Consider the following 21,958-nt stretch of genomic DNA (forward strand, 5'->3'; position numbering starts at 1 on the left):
AATGGGGCCAATAAAGCCTTGTGCCCTGACCCTAAGCATTGAAGGCTTGATTTCAACTGTCTGCAGGGCAATCAGGGACTCAGCATAGAATTGAGCCCCAAATACATTTCCTCTGCATTGCTAGATAGTGCCTAGAGGCTGACTAGCAGACGACGCAATCGGGACTCGGCCTCCGGTTCAGATCAGACTTTGTCTTGCCCTTTCTGACATATCCGTTATTTGGTACAATCATTCAAATCTTTATTACAAGACTTTCAAGTCAGGCTCTCTAGAACCATATACCATCATCCGTCAGAAAACAATAGGACATGACACTATTTCCAGGGAGACATTTTCCACTTCTACACCGGCAGAGATGGAATAGTACACGTGCATTTGTTTACAAGAAACTCGTTTTCGTGCCGGGTACACCGCCGTAGTAGCCTGTAGTACATTTTGTACACAAATGTACAGATATGTACACAAAGCAAAAACAGATTTTGGTTTTCCTGTCAGATTTTTTTGTTTTTTCCCTAAATTAATGGTACTGATTGGGTTTTCTGTTAATCTAACTTACCCTTAAGATGGGAGCATTGTTTGGAAAGCCTAAGAAAAAGGAAGGAGGCATTACAGACCAGGACAGAGCTGTTTTGGTAAGAAACTGGTGAACTGAAATTAAAGTCTGATAAGGAAATTTGGAAAAACAGTCAAAATTGGAAACTGTCATAAAGGCAATTGCCCAGATCTGTGCTGTGATAACAGAATGATGACGAGAAATCTGCAGTGAGTGACGGCCAAGATACTTTGGTCCACTCCAGCCACGCCCTGCCCCACAGGCAGGTGCAGTGCCACACCCCACAAATTCAGTTCTCCAATTTGAGCACCCAGACAAAAAGTAAGCACCCGGACAGATTAGTGGAGTTGGTAATCGGAGCACCCAGGCAGATTTTTCCTGCCAACCAGGAAAAACTTTAAGTCAAAACTAAACTGAAGTCTCGAAGTCAAATGTGTCAAAATATGGCTGCAGCACCTGGCCAAATAAATATGCAGCACTTGGAGAAAACTGGTGTAGAGAGGCAGCATACTTCAAGCTTGTAGCGGATGCATAAAACTGTCAACTGAGATTCCTTGTAATGCAGATGGTAACCTGTGCAGTGGCGGATCCAGAAATTTGGAAGGGTAGATCTCCTGTGATTGTAGCCACTGCATCCCATGGCCTTGTTATTTTACTTATTTCTCTTCAGCAACTGAAACAACAAAGGGACAAGTTGAAACAATACCAAAAGAAGATCACAGTTCAGCTAGAAAAGGATAGATGTACTGCCAAGCAATTGTTGCATGATGGCAAGAAAGAGTGAGTAGTGAAGATTGGCAGAATACATGGTTTGGGGAATTTGATTTAGATTCTTTGGATGCCAAGAGATGTGGGGAGCACAAAACTTCAGGTTGACTGTTCAGCCGGGGGAGACTGGCTTCCCTGGCCTTGGTTGGCAACCAGTCTAGGAGAAGGAAAATCAGATATAAATAATGATTTAATTATGATTTCTATAAGTCAAAAATTAGTCCTTTGAGGACAGAGTCACAACCAGTATGCAGGGATAGGTTCACTCTAAAAGGGTCACTAATTTCAACGTCTACTGTAAATGCTTGGTTTTTGATAATATCAAACTCCTGGCATGACTGGTCAGGGAGTCCTTTTGTCAATAGGTACAAATTGGAAACCTACTTTGTGAAACTGAAGTACGAGATATGCAGATGGTGATCCTATGGTATATCCTATTATTAGTGGCTTTTCTCTTGGCCTCAGGCCTTATGTATGAAAACTAAGTAGCATGAACTGTAACATGTTCTCATTTTTTCCCCTTGAAGTTTATTACTTTTGAAAATCTTTCTCTGCAGCAAAGCAAAAGCCTTACTCAGAAAGAAGAAATATCAAGAAAGTTTACTAACAAAGACAGATGCTCAGTTAGAGAATATAGGCAATCTGGTAAGTTTGATTGATGCACCAGGCAATTGTACAGCTGTGGAATAACATGCAAACATATGGTCACAGAAAAAGCTGGAGCGTTTTGGGAGAACCCCAAAAGACAAGGCAACTTGTCCCTCAACTTTGCTTTGGACAGGCTAGCCGTGAAATTCTAGTGATTCAATTACTATTTATCTTATCTACGTGTACTTATACTTTTAGGTTCAAGAGATTGAGTTTGCTCAGGTTGAGCTTCAGGTTGTGGAGGGATTGAAGTCTGGTAATGAGGCTCTCAAGAAAATGCACCAGGTTAGTGGCAAGTTCATAGAGGAAATCATGTTTGTAGTGCCTTTCAGACCAATAGCAACTTCCGGTATCCCTTCCTGAGCGATGGAGCATGAGACCTTCTCCTGTCTTCATGCATAACTTTACTATGATTCATCTTTTCAGTTGATATCATTTTGGCCCATGGTTGTTTTGGCCAAAACAACCGGTAACGATTCCTAAGTATTGGGGCGAGGCTCCTTGTCTTGTCTTTGTTTATTACTTAACGATTTATGCTTAACGATTCGTTTTTTCAGTTGATGTCATTAGAAGATGTTGAGAAGATCATGGATGATACACAAGAAGCCGTGGAATATCAACGTGAGATTGACGATTTATTGTCAGGTGGATTAACGCAAGAAGATGAAGACGATGTCCTCGCTGAACTGGACGACTTAGTCAAAGTAAGTCTAGCGGATCTCAAGGCTGCATATTTTTAATTCTTTGACGAGGCAAACTGAGATTTTCGAGATTTAGAAACTGTGGCAAGGTCGGTTGCTTCCTCATCACGTCTGTTGACTAGATCCCGGAGTATGTCAAATCAATCTTACACAGACTGCCACCTTGAGACTGTCACTATCTCAAGACAACAAAGATGTGTTGTACACAAGTGCCTTATAGCAGCAGCTGCTTAATTTGCCTATTTTTCACACTGTCCTAACACTTCTGTAAATCTTTGTATGTGGTGGTTTCAAAATGTGGTCCCTGAATACCAAAATAATTCTTTCTTTCGCAGCAATCCTTACCAGATGTCCCAACTGGAGAGCTCGATGTGGATGAGGAACTTGAGCTACCAGATGTGCCTGGTGAGTCAATTGTTTGCCTGTCACAGTCGAAACATTTGATTTGGAGAAGACCATGATAGTCATGTGGTTAACACTGCTGCCTATCCTGCCAATGAGCACAAAGTTCGAGTCCTGGTTGAGAACCTGGAAATTTCCGGTGGGGATTTAAGGAACTAAAAGTCCTGGCTCTTCACTACCAGAGCATGCAAGAGAACCAAAAATAAAGAGAGGCTGTCTGTTGAGACTAAAAGCTGTGGTAACTTGTACCTGAGTGTCTATAGCAGGGCAAGTAGAATATCCCTTAAAGAGGTGAAAGTGTAACTTGTACTGGACATGAGTTGAAATAATTACGGTGAAGGCCAAATTACCGGTATCGTTTCAATTGAATTTGTTTTCTTCAGGAGAGAGACCACGGGAGAAGACGAGAAAGAAAGAGGCCCTGGCAGCATCCTAGTTTGCGGTGATAATGAGAGTACATATACTTGTAGCTACATCATGTCACAACTGCAATACAGCTCCTTAAGGACTGATGGCAACATGAATTTCTTTAGTAACAAAATGTAAGACAAATGCAAGAAAAGTGTAAGAGAAATGTAAGATGTAACACATTTAAGAGATCACATGCATTTTGTAGGCTGTACAAAACTATAGCACATGCACATTATATTAGTACAGCTAAAATCAGACAAAGCACGACCAAGAACAAACCATTTGAAATGAAAAACTAACAAATTTCCCAGTGATTTTAGGCTTGTTTTGCATGCAGTGTCATTTTTTGTGAAATGGAACGTGGAGTATCTTTGTAATAGGTTTTATTTTGACGGGGTTCAGAATTATTAAAGTAGTGATGTGCAGCAACTAAGTTAGTTGTCATCACTGGGCATATCTTTTTGAATCCAGCTATTATAAGAATCAAGTAGAGTAATTTAGCTAATTTAGTACATGTCATTTTTTTCTTTTTGGTGTACATTTCATCTGCTCCTTCTGTACGATACTTCTTGCACTAAATCCTTGCACTATCACTTATAAATGCTTTATAACTCTGTAAAAATACAATATTTAATAAAAATAAAACACAAATCTTCGCAATCAATTAGTTGTATTTCCCTACCTTTCATACCACAAAATATAATTTTGTGGTGTGAAAAGGCTTCTTTTAGTTCTTGGTCTGTGAGTAGATGGCAGCATGGATTACCATTAAAAGGACTCCCAATTAAAAATTGGAACTAAAGCACTGAGTACAAAAACAGAACAAATGTGACCCGTCACAGCAAAACCAGGCGCTTGTCGCACAGAAGAAGAGCCTAAATGACACCAGAAGATAATGGAAGAAATTGATGTGCTCATATTTCACAAAAGGCAGACAATAGAGAAATGAACAGTCCGTCTCAACCTGCCAAGCTCGGAGTGACATGCGCCTGGTTTTGCTGTGATGGGTCACAAATCATCTTTTGATAGTTTTCAAAATACAAAGAAAAAAATTAATTCTTACAGAAAGCTACAATTTGACATACAGTGTTAGTTCAATATTTCCCAGAGAAACAGCAGACAAAATCTGGACTTGTGCAGTTTTTAATTATAAAGCTCGATATGGAGTGTCGCAACTCGGTAATCCAGGCCGCACAAAATATTTTGTTCCTCCGCATCTGTTGGGTTTATATCGGATACTACACAGGATGATACAGAAATAATGCCCCCGTCTCTTACGCCAGGAATCTGGAATTCATTAGGCTGTCCTCACCAGTTTATCACCTCTTTTAGAGACTAGCTTCCAGACCATCTCAAAATTTCGCAAATGTAAAAAAGGGGAAACATTTGTTTTTAGGATGGGGTTACAGATGTCCTGTCAGATTGGGTCATATATGGTATCAAATTGAGGCAAAACATTTATTATTATCTGTTTGAACTCTTCTGGGGACTCCATTGGCAGAAAGTTGTCCATATGCACCAAATATTTGCCTACCCGCTTATTCCATCCAGGGAATGTTAAGTTGATCTCTAATTCAAGTTTTTTTTGTCCTTGTTATGTTGCAACATCATGGAGCATGTGGCCCATCATGCCATACTGGTTATGCAGTCAAGTGCTACTCCACATCCAGCACTTGGGTATCATTTCCCTATAATTGCATGGTTTAAATTATACAGATGATCAAATCTGATAGGGGTAAGGGATTTGACGGTAAACTACTCCTGAAATACCTAATAATAATTTCCTAACTTCTTAATCAGCCGGGGTTTTTCTTGACTCGCATGTTCCTCCTGGTGTGTACTAAAAATCTGTTAATTTAAGTTCTTGTGACTGTTTGTAAAAAATGACCAGTCTCATCATAATCTATATTAATCAAGGCAGAATTCGGGTAGAATCGTCCCCACTATGAACATTTCTGCTTGTTAGGTTCATTCAAAGGGCACCAATTCAATCAAAAATTCATACTTTATAACTCCAATAAATTAACCTCGGCCAGAAAAATCCATCTTGACCCCCAATGTATTGACATTGCTATAAAGCTTTACAGAGGACACGCGTCTAATTCAGAGATAACGGAGGCAATCTAACCGCTGAAAGGTCAGTATGGTGAAATCAGGTCACCTAATTAAGAACTACATTGTTTCAAGCTGTTCTTAATATTGACGAGGCTCTACATACATACATAAGAATGAACTTTGTGCATATTCAATCTTGCTTTCAAATTGTTATTTTTTCAAATAGTTATTTTTTCAAGACCTGAATTTTCCCAATTGATCTCATGGAAAATAGGCCAAGTCGTTCTAGACCATATCAATTCGGTGTTCACAATGGACCTTCAATTGTCTGATGATAATGAACTCGACCTATACGTATGCACTTTAAGTGTTGAATAAATTGCCCCAAAACTTGTGTCGCGACACAATAGTGCTGTTTTCAATTTCTTTCGTTTGAGGACACTGATTGTGACTTCACTATCAGAATGCCACAAGAGGACCTTGCCAAACAAGTACTATTACATTTTCACAGCCCGAGAAAATGGACTGTCTCATTTCCTATTTAAATGTCCGGCACAGATCAGTTGGCTAGGTTCAGCCTGATGAACATGTGGAGAATATGGCCCGCAATAGGATTCCATTCGGAAATTTGTGTACAACTTCATGATGCATCAATTGCCTCGATATCCACCAAGGCCTAGGAAGGGCATTGTAATGCTTGTATGTAAGCACTTTCAGGACAGCATTTGTTGGTCCCAAGTGTCCTTAATCAAGGCGATCTACCGACTTTCAATTATGCCACGGCGCATGGCAACTCTTATTGGTATGATGGTTATACAGTAGAACCTCTCTATTAAGGACACCCTCGGGACTGACAAGTGCTGTCCTTAATAGAGAGGTGTCCTGATTAGAGTGGTCAAATTGAATGAAAACAACCAATTTGGGACCAAACCAAGTATCCTTAATAGAGAGGTGTCCGGTAAGGGAGGTTCTACTGTACATGTAAAACCAAACAGCATGTTAATCAATACCATGCTGGGCCCAACCAACCAGGACTAGTCTGTTGGTAGTTGGTGGCCCAGTCATGGTCAAATGCCATCTGTCACTGCTCCAAGTTCCTGTGTGGGCAGCTGAACTATAATCGCCAAAAAGTGTACACAACTGTCACATATTAGAACATATGAGACTAAGACATGTAATCATGTATTTCTGCACTAAACAGTTTTGACCAATTCTGGCCAATATACTGGACGAACATGTGAATGGCAATGGAAGACGGAGATTTCCAACTAGTAGTGGTACCTCCCTTAGCAGACACATCTGCTCGTAGGACACCCGCTTTATTCAGGCCACTTTGTAAGCAAGACAACCGCCCTATTTCTCGTGCCTCAGTAATGATAGTTTTCTGAGAAGCACCTTAAAAATGACCTAGGTCAATTGTAGAGGGGTTGTCAAGCATACAAGATTCAGGGCCCCACTGCACACATGCTGAGTGTAGAGACACTTGCAGGGTAGCCATATCTTGCTACACAACATCAGTACGACTGGACGAATTTTTTATCAACAAAGATTAAACAGCAGTTTTGTATGACACATTTACCTTTTAATTCTCTCATCAGATACATTATGATATGAATCCCAAACATACATGGTACCTATTGTTACAATAATGCAATGACCTGCTTTTAAAGTTATATTGTAATGATAGTTAATAAGTATGCCAAACTGAAATACTACAAGGTCGGATCATGCAATCAGAGGAATAACCACTGACTTTTGCCGACACTTTTAAACGAAAAATGCTGTGTTCATCATGGGCATATGTGTAAAATTAAGAGCATATGCCATAGTTACGGGTACTCAAGAAAAGAAAACAACCTAGGAATTTGCTATTACTATTTTCCTATCGAGCTGGAAAAAAGCCCCATGAAGTACATTAATTTGAGTACACGTATTTAAAAAAAACCATAACATAGTACACATGGTACAAGCGTTATATTGTTAAGTGGTTGAAATATCATCTTTGATTTGTGAATGATAAAACGTGGGACAACTTATCGATCAGGCCTCACAGATTTATTATATGAAGGTATTTTGCAACATATCCAATATTAAGTCCAGTATTCCTATATTCAATGTTCCATCGGCTGATTACATGGAATATAGGAATTTTCCACAGGTTTCCTTCAACCCCCTAGATAGTGTCCATGCAATATTATATTCACACTTTGAATGATGCATCTTGTAATTATAGGAACATCGATGATGTGTCCCATGGACATAGTGCTGGCATCCAGCCAAATTGGCGCCTAGTGAAAACGCTGTTTTTTATTTTTTCACGTCTGGCTCGAATGGCTGACAGATTTGCACAGAGCCCGGCCTTAATAAATGTAAAGGTTTAAAAATATAAGTACGACATGGCCTGATTGAGGTTAAATAGCATCCAGGCTGCAGCACTCACAAGGGATTGCATATAAAAGAGACGATGCGACAATTTGAATATTCATGCCGTTAGAGCAACCAGTTTTAATTAGGGGAAGCATCTATTTTAGTTGCAACCATTTTATTAGAACTGAAAACTCCTTTTGGTATGGTATCTTGAGATCAATATGAAAAAATTGTTGAATAATGTAGAGTTCTGTAGGGGACTCTGCATCCATTTTTCGAGTTTTTACATACAAAATTGCAGAAATTTGGTGAATTTTAGGACCCAATTTACTGTGGTGATGACCTGTATCACTTCTTGTTTTTGAATAGCCCAGAAAAAACGGAAAAACATATCAAAACCTCAGACCCCAATGACAGACCTTTAAGTTTAAGCCCAGGAGTATGGTTTATGATTAACATCTTACAGAAAACGTGTTGAAAACCAAATGGTCAGGTGACACCTTGGCATAAAAGCATAATACACATTTAAACTTAATGAGTTCCCTCATTATTATTATTGCTGAGCACTCTATCAGCCCTGATTATGCCCCAAATTTTCACACAAATTAACTAGCCAAGACCATTAATGAAGATATTACTTGCCACTGCAAACCACATGAGAGTCCTTGCGATACAATGAATCATGCATCACGCTTCCTAGAATAACCGATAGCAATGATAATTTGAGTCCGGCGCTCACCATGAATTTTTCCCACTGCAAGTGAAAATGAATCAATACCAACCAACAAGAATTAGACTATGTATGCAGTGTGGGAAGAAGCTCAATAAGGGTGGTGTGGTGGCTTTAACCTTCTTGGAATGAGGAGTAACAGGAATTATTGACCAGCCGGCAAGCACAAATGAAGCACGGAGCACTAAAAGCTCAAACGAAGACTCACTTTGATCATTTTGTTCCACTGAAGAAGTGTAGGCAATGTTTTGATATGATATACACAGGCAAAAGTTTCCGTCAAATAATCTATCATCATCAATTCTACCATAGACCATCAATGATTCTATGATGGAGAATTGCCATCATAGAATCATTGATGGAAACTCATAGTACAGTACAACCTCTCTAATGCGGACACCCATGGGACTGGGCGTTGGTGTCCGTAATGTAGAGGAGTCCTTTATAGGGAGGTTATGCCATTATTGTCCAAAAGGTGTAGTCACGTTTATGAACACGGGAGTCGTGAAGCCTGCATATTCCATACTCCATTTAGTTTGTCAAAAAAATGGATTAATGTGTATGAACATGGGGGTCATGAAGCTTACATATTACATATTCCATTTAGTTGTATAAATATTAACTACTTCAAATAATTTGATGCCATTTATATGCAAACTTGGCATTTCTAGTGGAGGTAATATTAATTTGCCAACATTGATATATGCAGGTTGTGTTCGCACGCTACATATTACATAGACAGCGTACATCATTATAGTAATACTTGTTATTAGAGCACAAGGGGACAAACAACTCAATGGACTGCAATTAATGTTACAGCTTGGCAATGTGATGCATAGTGAAGATAATTAAACAATACATTCTGTTTTAATTAGGAGAGCAACAGACATTAAATTCACTCCACCATGTAATTAACTGAACTTAGTGTCTAATTATGTTCATCAATTACGCAAACTTCACACCTATTAAGTCTAATCGACTACCTACGTGAACACGGGAAGTCATTGTTTTTGTCTACTGTCTGTAATTGCGTGGTGATTGGGCCAAAAAGTCACCATGGCCGTGTCCGCAATTCGGAGTAGAGAGGGGTCTGCCCTACCGAGGTTTTGGTTAAAGCAAATGACTTAGAAAAAAAATCGGGACTGGACGAACATGTCCGTAATGCGGAGGTGTCCGCCTGGCAGAGGTGTCCGCAAGGGGAGGTTCTACTGTACATGTATCCACCATAGGCCCATCATTGATTTTATGATAGAATTCATAACAAAATATTAGAACTGGTGAACCATTATTCTTTTTTTCCAGAATTCTGAAGACTGATACCCAAGTAGGTGTACTTTGCTGCTTACGAACATTTTCATTTCACCGTCATTGGATTTATGATGAAATTCCAATCAATGAATAGGCAGTATATATAGAATCTCGGAGGGTCCATCATCAACAAATCTATCAAGTGATCCCAGTGTAAACTGTGGTTCGTGATCTAATCATAATTGATCCTAACGTGGGTCCATAAAAGATTTTATGATGGAAACTTTTGCCTATGTACATGTACACAGTTTATTATAAACGAATGAACTTCCTCGATGTCAAACCCGCATCTATCAAGGAGCCACAGTGGAGGAGTAGCTGGGTCTCTGAGTACCCCCCATACATGTGGTAGTATTTCATAGTCTAACATTAGTGAAATTTTGCATCGCTCATGAATTACGATTTAAAGAGACGAAATCTTTGTCCTGGTACATGTACCTGTACATTCAGAAAGAATTTGTAATGCTTTTAAATCGAAGATCGTCACCACTGTGGAATCCCTTTTACAACTGAAGAGAATGATACTATGATAACTACCGGTATGCTGTTTGTTAAGAATTTGAAATTTTGTTGCTGAATTTGAACATTTCCAATTTCATTTTCTATTTTCCTGACCCACAATTCAATACAAACGGCACATTCGTTTAAACATTAAACATAAACATTAACAACAGCAAATCAATCGAACAACATAAGAGTATGCTCCAAAACTGCACCAATTGATACAAATATTTTTGCATCTATACTAAACGGAGACACCATTAATAATGTACAATTTATAAAACACATTACGGAAATAACGGGATTCATTATTTACACTACAAGTAATGTAATTGAAATGAAAAATCTGATTAGATTTACCTTAAAACTAGGTATAATTACAAAATGGATTAATACATAAACACTACCAGTGTACAAATAATACAGGACGTTCCGACGAAATGCGCATGTTCATCATATTGACAGGATCTTAGGTTGACTCTGGGCAGACTGCTCCCTTCTCCTGCTCTGTGTTTGAGCCTACATGACCGGGATGTTCGACCAAGAACAAGACTGGAATTACCTCTTGAGGTTTTCTTTTCTTTCAAGGTATTCATTTACGGATTAGTTCTGGCTCTGGCAATTCTAATCTATCTCCCTGAGTCCCCAAAACCTACATGACCTAGGGTTTATATACCCATTTTCATGACTCAGGTGGACTTTGTTGCCCAATAGTTTCCTTGACCCCTTCGTTACTTTCAGGTTACGGTGCCGAAAAACGTGACCCCCTTACTCATCTTATAGTCATACATTTCAAGCCAACCAGACTTACTATCAATGTACCATATATCACAATTTACACAATAGATTAGCTCAAACAAGCTGGATTGATCACCGGTCAATGTTTGGCCGTGCTGGTCATCCATTGTTTCTCAAATTACTAAGTCATACCAATGTGGCCAAGGTCAGACTATCACTCATTCATTCACAAAACTGAACCCACTGACCATTAACTCTTCCGAATTAATAACTGAAGTAACACTAAAACATATCATTAACTCAAATTCATAAGTACATTACCCAATATGGTACCATACTCCAGTCTACAAATAACGCATGACATAACACATTGCATAAAAATAACATTCGGTAGAGGTGCGATTGCGAAGTGATTTCCTTGGGTTTGTTTCTTTAGTCACGAGGGATTCATCCTGAGGAAATCAAGGGTTAATGCACGCCTCTCTGGCCTTGCACACAAACCCCTTGGAACATTATAGCTCATTGGCTAAAGTTCTAGTGCAAAAGCAGTTGCGCCCAATTAGAACGTCACCAGTATTTGATTTTCGGAATTTAATCAACGCTTGACCAATTATATACAAACTTACATTTTCATCAGTTGTTATATCTTGCCAACGGAAAAGAAAGCACTGTCCTCTCCAAGGTGGTAGGTAGTTATAATCTCGGGATGCTGACATAAAGGTGATGTAGGTCTGCACTTCAGCCGCTGAGGGGAAATGTCTCAGGGGGTTGTGCGCAGGGCCAGAGAAGCAAACATAAATCCCTGATTTCTTTCCTGAGGATGCAACAGATTATTGGCACTTCCCTCTTGTCTGTTGTCACAGTATTATTATTATTATTATTATTAGTATTATTATTATTATTATTTTTATTATTAAAGGGAACTGGAACCGCCGAGCGATTTATTCAACTTTTCGACTTTCACCGCCCGAGAAAGTCAAACTTCCAACTTCCTATTCGAGTTCAGATTTGTAGCTCCGCCCCCAGTGCCCAAGCAAGCGCAGTTCAATTTGTTATTATTGAGAATCATGTGAGAATCACGTGAGTCATGCGAGCTTTCATTCATTAGTTTTCGTAGTAAATTCCATAGTAGTGACGTCACTCAATGATTGACAGCTAGGCGCCATGTTTCATTCATGCCTCGTTCTGATCACCCGATAGGCGCGAAATGAAAACGAGGTCATACGAACTGGCTTGGCGGTTTCAGTTCCCTTTAAAACAATTTATATAGCGCCTTTTGTAAAACACTTCAAGGCGCTTTACATTTAATTTAAAAAAAAAAAAAAATCATTGCATACAATAATTTTGCTGTAAAACAATAATAGATAAAACTGAGGCTATAAGACATTAGGTAAGACAATTAGACACAAGATGACTATAAAACATTCTAGAGTGCATTGTCACCGAAAAAGTGCTTCCTAAAAAGATATGTTTTTAAGTGCGACTTAAAAGTTTTGATGTTAGCTATGGATTTTAAAACATCTGGTAATTGGTTCCAAAGTTTTGGCCCCGCCACAGAGAAGCTTGGAGATCCAATCGCCCTGCGAGTGCGGACCTCCCGGCATGAGTCGCACAGTAAGCGCGACTCAACATAATGTCAGTGCTTTCACACAATATAAGCTTACCACATTCAGTTACAAAAATTAGAAATCATCTCTGGCTCATAACACAACATTTGACACCAAAAAAAGATGCGGAAAGAATTTTCCACTCATAGTATACTAGTAAAAATATCATAGCTTTCAAGAAAGTTTTTATCACAGTTGATGAAATGGAATGGAATGAAATGCTGAAATTGAATTATCTCATGAAATGATTACACCACAAAGTCTTATTATTATAATGTGGAAAATATCCCCACAACTTTTCGGACTTTTAGATTCTACAAGATGAACAAGACAATCTTCTCTGCAAGCCATGGAATACACACAATATTCGGTTAATACTGTTTTGGTTAAGAGTTCTCCTTATTTCTCTCAACAATTACAATGACAAGTTAGAGGGGATATGGAGTCATACAATTTCCTGCTCTTAAACGGGATATTAATTAGCGAGCCCTAAGGGTGACGCTCAAATTGGACCCTGTTGCATGCATCTTGACCTTTTGTCAATAGAAATCCATATTCAACAGTTTAGCATGGTTTGTCACAAGATGCAGCCATGATTTTGAGTTTTTTCTTAGGCTTGTCTGAAGTGCACTCGCTTGACTTAGTGACTACATATTCCCTTTAAGTCAAAATATTTCTTACTCTACCATGCATTAAGCTTGCATTCAATCAAAATATTTCTTACTCTACCATGCATTAAGCATGCATTCAATCAAAATACTTCTTACTCTACCATGCATAAAGCATGCATTCAATCAAAATCACTGCCATCACTACCTGTAAAACAACTCCTTAGCTGTTTTTGTGTGAACTATAATACTACATGGATGAGAAAGACCACAATAAGTAACACAAATTTGTCTTCTTAAATCTTATTACCTTGTTTTATAATAGCTGTTTCAAGATGCAGAAATGCAATTTTTGAAATGATGACTACATTTACGTATACAAAATGTAACAAGTCATCATGCATGATGTTTCCCTAAAAGTGTTCATTTGAGTGTCAGATATCATCTTGATGTCAAAGTTGCATAAGATTTCACCTGTCACTACATAAGAACTTACAAAGCATGGGGTCAGCTGAATATGCCAATCTCACATTCTTATTACACTTGGATGAGGATTAAAGACGTTTAAAGATTATATACAACCCTTTTAAGGGATACAGCCTGCACCGTTAGATAAAAATATTCAAAATTGATAATTGAATTAGGAACTTTCGAAGTGTGTTGATACATACTGCATATGAATTTCAATAATTCTGTTGGGTAAACTGATAAATGTATCAATAGCAAGGTTCAGCAGATTCGTATGCAAAATAACTGCACAACTGCATTGTGTATAACTGCATTTCTATTTTCTTGGACCACAAGCAATTATGAACGTCGTATCCCTTTAAAATATAACAGAATGTACTTTCAACAGGCCTCTAGAGTTCTGTTTGTGGGGTTGCAGCAGACTGTTCTAAAGCGGGGGTGTCGTCCATTAGACTCCTACGACCAGCATCTTCCCCCAAGGCACAGTTCTCCCGGCGACGTCGCTGCAGCCTCCTGTTGCTTCTGAATTGGATGGCCGCGACGATGAACAATAGAACGCCGGACAGGATGATGAAGCCCGCGGCGCAGAGGAAGGTGGTCAAATAGGACTGCGTCAGATCGTAGAGTAAGCCTGAAGTAGAAGAGAGTGTAAGATAAAATGTCATCAACTTTCACATCTCAATCAATTAGTTTAGATTTTTCGTGATTTTGTCACACATTTTATTCCGATTTTAACTGAAGATGCTGCCAACTGATTTGAATTAAATGGCCAGGGCCATTGTGCTCACCTCATGTGGAGGAAAGATGGATAAAGAGCATGGTATTGTGTCATGTAGTGTTAGGTTTGATGTAGGTCCAAGCAATTACAATTTCCCCAAAATGGCCAATTTACAGTACATTCGACCTCTGTGACCTTGAAAAGTAGGTCAAATCAAAGAAGACCCGGGTGACACATTGAATGGTTGTTAGAATTAGATGTACCTATGATATAAAATTGGTGCCAATCGGGTACTAGGAATAATGGCATTTTGATGAATTTAGGATTTGGCCCCCTCCCTGGAGGCCAAACGGCAAATCAGATCGCACCAAACTTCGGTACCTGAGATCACCTGACCAAAGGGTACATGTGTACTTAATTTGTGATCAATAGTCATTGCAGTTAAGAAACGTGCCATAGTTACGTCCTGACGGCGAATTTACGTCATTTGACCTCTGTGACCTTGACAAGAAGGTCAAATTAAAAACCTGTGTGACATATACTGTATGGTGGTTAGATGTACCCATGATATCAAATTGGTGGCAATCGGGCAAGAAGTTAAGGAATTATCACATTTTTAAGGTTTTTGGATTTTGCCCCCTGGTGGTCAAGTGGTGAATCATATTGGACCAAACTTCGGTCCCTGAGATCACCTGACTAAGGGGTAAATGTGTACCAAATTTGGTATTAATAGTCATTGCAGTTTAGAAACGTGCCATCGTTACATCCTAACGGCCAATTTACACCATTTGACCTCTGTGACCTTGAAAAGGAGGTCAAATCAAAACCCGGAGGATATATGATGCACCTTTGCTAGAAGTACCTACCATATTTTTTTCAAAATTTCCCGACTACTATTAAGGGAGATATTGCATATTTTCACTTTTAACGTTTGGCCCCCTGGTGGCGAAACCATGAAACGAATCGGACTGAAACTTGGTCTCCAAGGTGTCATTACATAAGGGTACATGTGTACCAAGTTTCAACTCAATAGCTCTAACAGTTACGAAACGTGCCCTGCTAACGGACGACGGACGACGACGACGACGACGACGACGACGACGGACGACGGACGCCACGGTATGGGATAAGCTCACCTCTGCTAAGAGGTGAGCTAAAAACCTGTAGGGCTCATATGTACGTAGGACTAGTACGGTGCATGTACATGTAGTTAGGACCCCCCTCCCCCCGAGTCCCTCCGACTAGGGGACAGACTATGGAGGATGACTTTTGGTCTGTGGCATGCATCACTGTAAAAGTGAAAGTGGAAGTAAACACACATTCTAAGAAAGTGCTGTGATGTTTTTAAAGGGAGCTCCGCACCACACTTGATTCATGATTGATTTATGATTTTCAAAGAAACAAAAGAACTGTCTGATGGACCCATTTTGTTGATTTAGATATGTCGTTATAGTAGTTAACTCAACCACATACTTGACATTTTATACTTCTTCATCACCAACATTTCGTATTGAAAAACATGAAATTGTTTATTACCACTATGAATATTATAAGAATAATCAGACCGGGATAAATGTACTGAACTGGAACATTTCATGCATTTAGATGACTCGTGCGTACAAAAAACTGAATATTAACATTCTCATCAAGCACTTTTTATCTGGGGGTCTGTGGCTGTTACTTTTAAATGATGTCATTGCCGATGTGGGCGCAAATCACAATAGGGAGTTTCCGCATCGCTTACGATTACGATTTCAAAGTCGTAATCGTAATACTCTCAAAACCGGCATGAACCAGAAATTTTGTTTCCGCATTCACACCAACGACTTGGTGTACTGTAGTATAGACCCTATACTCTGCTCTCATGCTCTGGGTGCACTTTTCTCGGCGCTAAAACATGATCAAAATCGCCGTTGATCACATTAAATGCAGTTCCTATGTTTGACAGATATGTTCTAAAGTATTCTTCAATGAATATTTCACCTTGAATTTGATATGTAGCGTGGAAAATAGGCTTTTCGCTAATCAATGTAATCGTTTTTCGACTTACGAAGATCAGCCGGAATCCTCGTAAGAACGAGACGAAAGTACCATCGACGATTTCGCCGGGGATGACGCAGCACCAAAAATCGATGACGTCAAACACAAATCGTAATCGTAATCGTAAGCGATGCGGAAACTCGCTAATAAAAAGGCAAATTACGCAAGATATAGAATTGAACTATCAGTGTGACGCAAGTATAATTTACACTTTACGAACAAACGCTATACTACATAATGTAATATAGTAGTACTCCTGGGAAATCTGTTATTTTCCCAACCAATCTTTTATCTTTCAAAATGTTAGTGTTGAAAAGCTACATGTGGAAATCTGAAGGCAGGGCAGAAAAAGGTACCGTCTGAAAAATGCTGACAAGGTCAAGGTGTGTTGCCCTGCTTTAGACAAAATGAAAATCCTTTGGTTATTGATGAAAGCAGGCAGGACAATAAGAAAATTTGAGGACAAATATCAACTAATAAGGCAGGGTTCCATGCCCTGCTACATGTTAAACCATTTTAACTGAAACACTGGACGGATAATTTTGCAGTAAAGGTAAAGGCAAGGAAGAACTTTGAGAATTTCTTTTCTGTTTAAAACCTTTGACTGTGAGGGCATTATGGAAGGAGCTGACATTTTAAAAAAACAAACTATCTAATTGGTAACGAAAACAGTGGTAATAAATTCAGCCAGTTAAGGTCCTATCAGTAGTTTTATAGAGAGGCAGTACTGCACTGCCCTATCACCCCATACATGTACCTATCACACCATCCTTGTGAGCACTGAGCTTTTACTAGGCTCGTATGGTTATGGTACAGGTTTACCTCGCTCTCCCCAGGCCCAGGTTCTATATCAAAATAGACGTGGATTAAATATGTAAGCACGGCCTGGTACACTGAGATCAGCAGGTATAGGGAGATGACTACTGCCTCTAATAAACTGCTGGTGCATGAATACTGCCACTAATAAACTGCTGGTGCTATGTTTACCTGCAATTGGTGGTCCAACAAGGTTCGCCACTCCCTGGCCACACATCAGGATTCCGTAGGCATTGGTGAGCTTTTCGAGCGAGAGCATCTCCACAATAATAATCGAAGCGAGAGAAAAGTTCGCCCCGATGAAGAATCCATACACTGCACTACTCATACAAATCGTGACAAAAGTCGTACAGAGTGGGTAAAAGAAAATAGCAATACCACAAATAACCATAGAAAGGCCATACACAAGTGACGAACTCACTTTCGGCGAATCCGCAATTAAACCAAAGAATATCAGGCCAAACATGTTCGCAATTCCGATCACAGATACAACCATTGATGTCTGCATGTGAGTCAAGCCAATGTGAGCGCCGTAATCCGGCACATAGAAATACGGGATGTCGTACCACGCGTAGAGGATGACGTTAGATAGAAAGAACAGAACGTATTTAACACTCCTGAAGATGGAAACGTCGAGCATCTCCTTCACGACACGTTTCGCATGTTTCCATTGGCAACACATAAACATCCTGTCATCAGATTCATCATCATCACTCGTGGCATCACTCGCTTTATACAACTGTGGACAACTACTTGATTTATTCTGAATAAACTCGTCTAATCGTATCAAACTTCCGCGATAGAAGATATCACGTCTATACATCGGTAGAAAGCGATCTTGATTTGAGGCCTTCTGCTGCGGTTGTCTTGGTAGGGTGGCACGAGTTTTTTCCCAAGTTTGTGGCTGCGAGGCAACACCATGGATAATGCTATTAGTTTGTGGAGGGTTGTCGGAGAATGTGATCTGGACATCTTTCAGACTCTGACTTTTATTCAGTCGCGAATGACTTTTATCAAAGCGTGATTTTGACGTCTCGTCGTCCTGAAAAGTACAGATCACATTGGTATGCGTATCACTCACGTTATTGTCCGTACATGTAGAATGCTTTCGAATGTCACCATTGCTACACTCATCACGATTTTCTGTATTATCAACAACACTCGACAAATGACCGTTAGTCCTATTTTCAGTTGCACTCTTGGCCTGAAGGAAGGGAACCTCCAGTCGGTTCCCCGTTATACTTTCACAATCACGAGAATTGGTAAATAAGACTTTTACCTTATCCGACACATGAGCCTCAGATTTTGACCCATGTGGAGCAAAATCATCACCATCTTTATAAAAATAGGTCGGCAACTGAACTAAAGAATGAGTAACAGGTTCAGAAAGATGCTGCTTTATTTTATTGACAGCTACACTTCCACGTCTTCCATTTAACTGCATCTCTATTTCATTCACCGCATCCACGTGCTCACTGAAATTCAGTTGAGAATTATTCCTAGACGTTCGCGACAGGCGTTCCAACGAATGGAGGAATTTGCGTCGTTTTCTTTGACCCGACGTTTCCAATGGCCTAAAAAGTGCACCACAAACCACAAGGTTGAGAAAGAATCCACCGATGAGGAGAAAGGTTCCTCGCCAGCCGTAAGTCTGTATAAGGTACTCCATCAGTGGAGCCATCGCGAATGTACCGATGCCACTTCCAGACACTGATATACCAGTGGCAAGGGCTCGACGTTTTTCAAAGTAAAATGCCACGATTATAACCCCTGGTGTATACACCAGGGACAGACCCACACCCGAGATAACGCCGAAGGTCAAACATAGAATTTCACTGCTGGTGGCAAACACACACAACACACATCCAACGCAGGAGATAATGCCACCAGCAATACACGTCCATCTGCAGCCGTATTTGTTTATCAACGCACCGGCTATCGGACCGGCTAACATAGGAATTGCACAGAATACTGAGCCAATCCAGGTGATTTTACTGTGGCTGTCTTCATAGAAGTGATCGTGGAGCTCCGTAAATAGTACGCCGAAAGAAAATGCCACACCGTCGGTGATTACATTGGTGATGAAAGAGGCGGCAATAATAACCCATCCCCAGCCACCATCAGGGGGGGTGGGCATCGGGAGATCGGAGGATTCAGAGGAAGAGCTCGATGACGAATCATCGCCGCTTTTCTGGCTGGCTTTACTGACATGACGAGTTCGACTAAATGTTTCTGTCTCTCCCATTGGGGCCATGGCCTTGATATCAAGTTATTGGAACTAAAGAATTCGGCTAAATAAATCCTAAACACTGATGACAGGTAAAGTTTTGACATGGGTCTGCATAGATGTAATATATTGATGTTTTGATTCCACTGGTTGCCTCCCCTCAAGTGACGTTTTGTACAACTGGACCACTCCGACATGGGTTCCCTGCAAGAACAACAAAGGTAGAATGATTACAGGTGAAGCAGACGCGAGGTCTCATGATATGATCTCATCAGCAGTGTGGGACACCTGGGCCCGGTTATTCAAACAAAGCTGCTAACGGTGGTTTGGCGGATGCTAAACCACCGTTATATTTGATAGCGGGCCCCAAATTTGTCTGCTTGGCTTAGCTGCTGCCTAGCCACTGCATCTCAAGGGTGCCGCCATGGGGTTCCACAAATTTTTATTGGGGTTTCACTTAGTTTAGTAGCAGTCGCTAAAACTTATCCAGGCTTTCAAGGGCCCAGATGTTGCCACCTGTCACTGAGTCTTCAGTCAGCAGATGTCGCTAGTCGTCATCCAGCTGTTAAGGGGTCACTGGTTTATGGCCAAGTTTCCTTAGGCCTTCTGAAGAGTTCAGAGTGTGTGAATTTGTTTTTTTAGCCCAGGTTCGTCTTTGTTGAAATGGCCCATTCGACATCATACCAACCATTCCACGGCATCCATACCAAGTCCAATGGACAAATTCGAAGAAGTTTGTTTTGGCGCGTAGGACTCACTACTACTAGTAGGAGTCATGCATTTCACCTTGAACAAAGGATCGTCGTGTCTCTGGGCATTGTCCGAAGTCGGCTTGCCATAACCTATGCTTAGGCCTTCGCCGGACATGTTCCGAGTGTGCACATTTGTCATTTTGTGTTGATGAATGATGTTTTGGCGCCGATTCGTCTTCTTCAATCATGTTCTTCAAAAGGCCCATATATAGTAATACCAGTGGCAGTGCAAAAGAGCAGGGTATGAACTCTAGCTGTAGGTCTTTCTAACCTGCTCTCATTACAATTGTCATCAGTCAGTAGGTCTACATCTTTGCACACAATGTATACATCGTATGTAGCAGTATACGACGTAGTCTACTTTACTTAACACACAATGGCTGAATAGGCCTACATGCAATCAGCTGATTTGAAAACAATCAAAATGAAAGTCAAAGTGTCATCAACATTTTTTGCAGTAATTCAAAAGCAAGTTACAGTGAACGGCGGGTTTTCACTTACCTCATATCCTATTTTATGTGACTACCGAACACATAGCAGAAAATATCTCCGGATAATTGCACAAACAGTTGTTTTAAAGTGCACATCACTGCAAAGCGACAGACCTTTTCCAGATCAGGATATCAACTATAAATAGGCGCCTCGTTCTGACAGCACGTTTGACAGTTAGCTTCAACGAGGTTAGGTGTCAGCACCGTACGGGAACGGCTCCTGGTGGATGTGGCAGTATACTATACACCCAGGACAGTCTGTGGGCTCCGTGGTAGAAGAAGAAAATGTCCCCTGAAAAACGTGTCAGGCTATATTGTATTCTGACGGATTTATTGTGGTACATGTATATGGTTCTTGAATGTCTTGTCTTGGAAACATGTGAATCATGGCATGGTAACAGTCCCAGTGATCCATGTATTATTTCAGTGGTAATTCATCACCCAAGCTCTTCTTTTAAAGTGCATTTTGAAACAATTGACCTCTTGATTCTGAGGCCAGTGCTCTAGCACTTTGCCACTGTAGTGATCTAATGATCACATCCTGGAAATCACCAGAGTGTGTCGTCGACAGAAAATCATCATCATACTAAAAAGTCCCTTGGAAAGGCACTTTCAGGAGTTAAAGTATTCTTTCTCCCGTCATGGTTGTGCCGGCGCTACCGTCCCCTGTCCTTCATGATTTAAAGTGTCCTTCTCCAGTCATGAAAATAAATGTAATCCAACAAAGCCTATTTTTACGGGCTATGTAAATTGTACCGCTATGACTTTCTACTTTCTGTTCCTAAAGAGACGCATAGGCTAGGTGAGCGCAACTTGTAATAGAAACCGAGACGTTCAGAAGATTCCGTGGTGTTATTCCAGCCATCCAGTTTGTCCTCTGAATAACAACCAGAAGACTGCTTTACCCAGAGAGCGTCTCGGAATGAAGACTGAGTGTGATGTACCATTGGCCGGGGCCGACTCAATACCCATCCTCCAAACTATCAAAATTCATTCCCTTTTCACAAGACACTTACCCAGCGTTGTCTAAATACTCCCTTAGCGGACAC

General features: G+C 40.2%; 3 protein-coding genes across 3 annotated transcripts in view; 2 read left to right on the forward strand and 1 right to left on the reverse strand.

Moving 5' to 3' along the window:
- The window catches only part of LOC135487636 (uncharacterized), a 69,936-nt gene extending 63,511 nt beyond the window's left edge, over positions 1–6,425 (forward strand). The window contains exon 4 of the transcript XR_010446882.1: positions 6,358–6,425. The gene's annotated coding sequence lies outside the window, so the exon portion shown is untranslated. The remainder of the gene's footprint in view (positions 1–6,357) is intronic.
- Positions 461–4,136, forward strand: LOC135498762 (charged multivesicular body protein 6-A-like). The gene is made up of 7 exons (XM_064789172.1): positions 461–632; positions 1,224–1,333; positions 1,879–1,966; positions 2,168–2,254; positions 2,527–2,673; positions 3,006–3,075; positions 3,456–4,136. The coding sequence occupies exons 1-7, from the start codon at positions 564–566 to the stop codon at positions 3,506–3,508; spliced, it is 624 nt and encodes a 207-aa protein (XP_064645242.1). The 5' UTR covers positions 461–563; the 3' UTR covers positions 3,509–4,136.
- Positions 6,426–11,040: 4,615 nt separating the features above from the next.
- LOC135487668 (monocarboxylate transporter 2-like) lies at positions 11,041–21,039 on the reverse strand. The gene is made up of 3 exons (XM_064771708.1): positions 20,920–21,039; positions 17,611–19,870; positions 11,041–14,496 (listed from the first exon to the last, which is right to left on the reverse strand). Exons 2-3 carry the CDS (start codon positions 19,691–19,693, stop codon positions 14,258–14,260), a joined length of 2,322 nt encoding a protein of 773 aa, XP_064627778.1. The 5' UTR covers positions 19,694–19,870; positions 20,920–21,039; the 3' UTR covers positions 11,041–14,257.
- Between the last annotated feature and the right edge of the window lie 919 nt (positions 21,040–21,958).

Source organism: Lineus longissimus, chromosome 1 (genome assembly GCF_910592395.1).
Source record: "Lineus longissimus chromosome 1, tnLinLong1.2, whole genome shotgun sequence".
NCBI lineage: Eukaryota > Metazoa > Nemertea > Pilidiophora > Heteronemertea > Lineidae > Lineus > Lineus longissimus.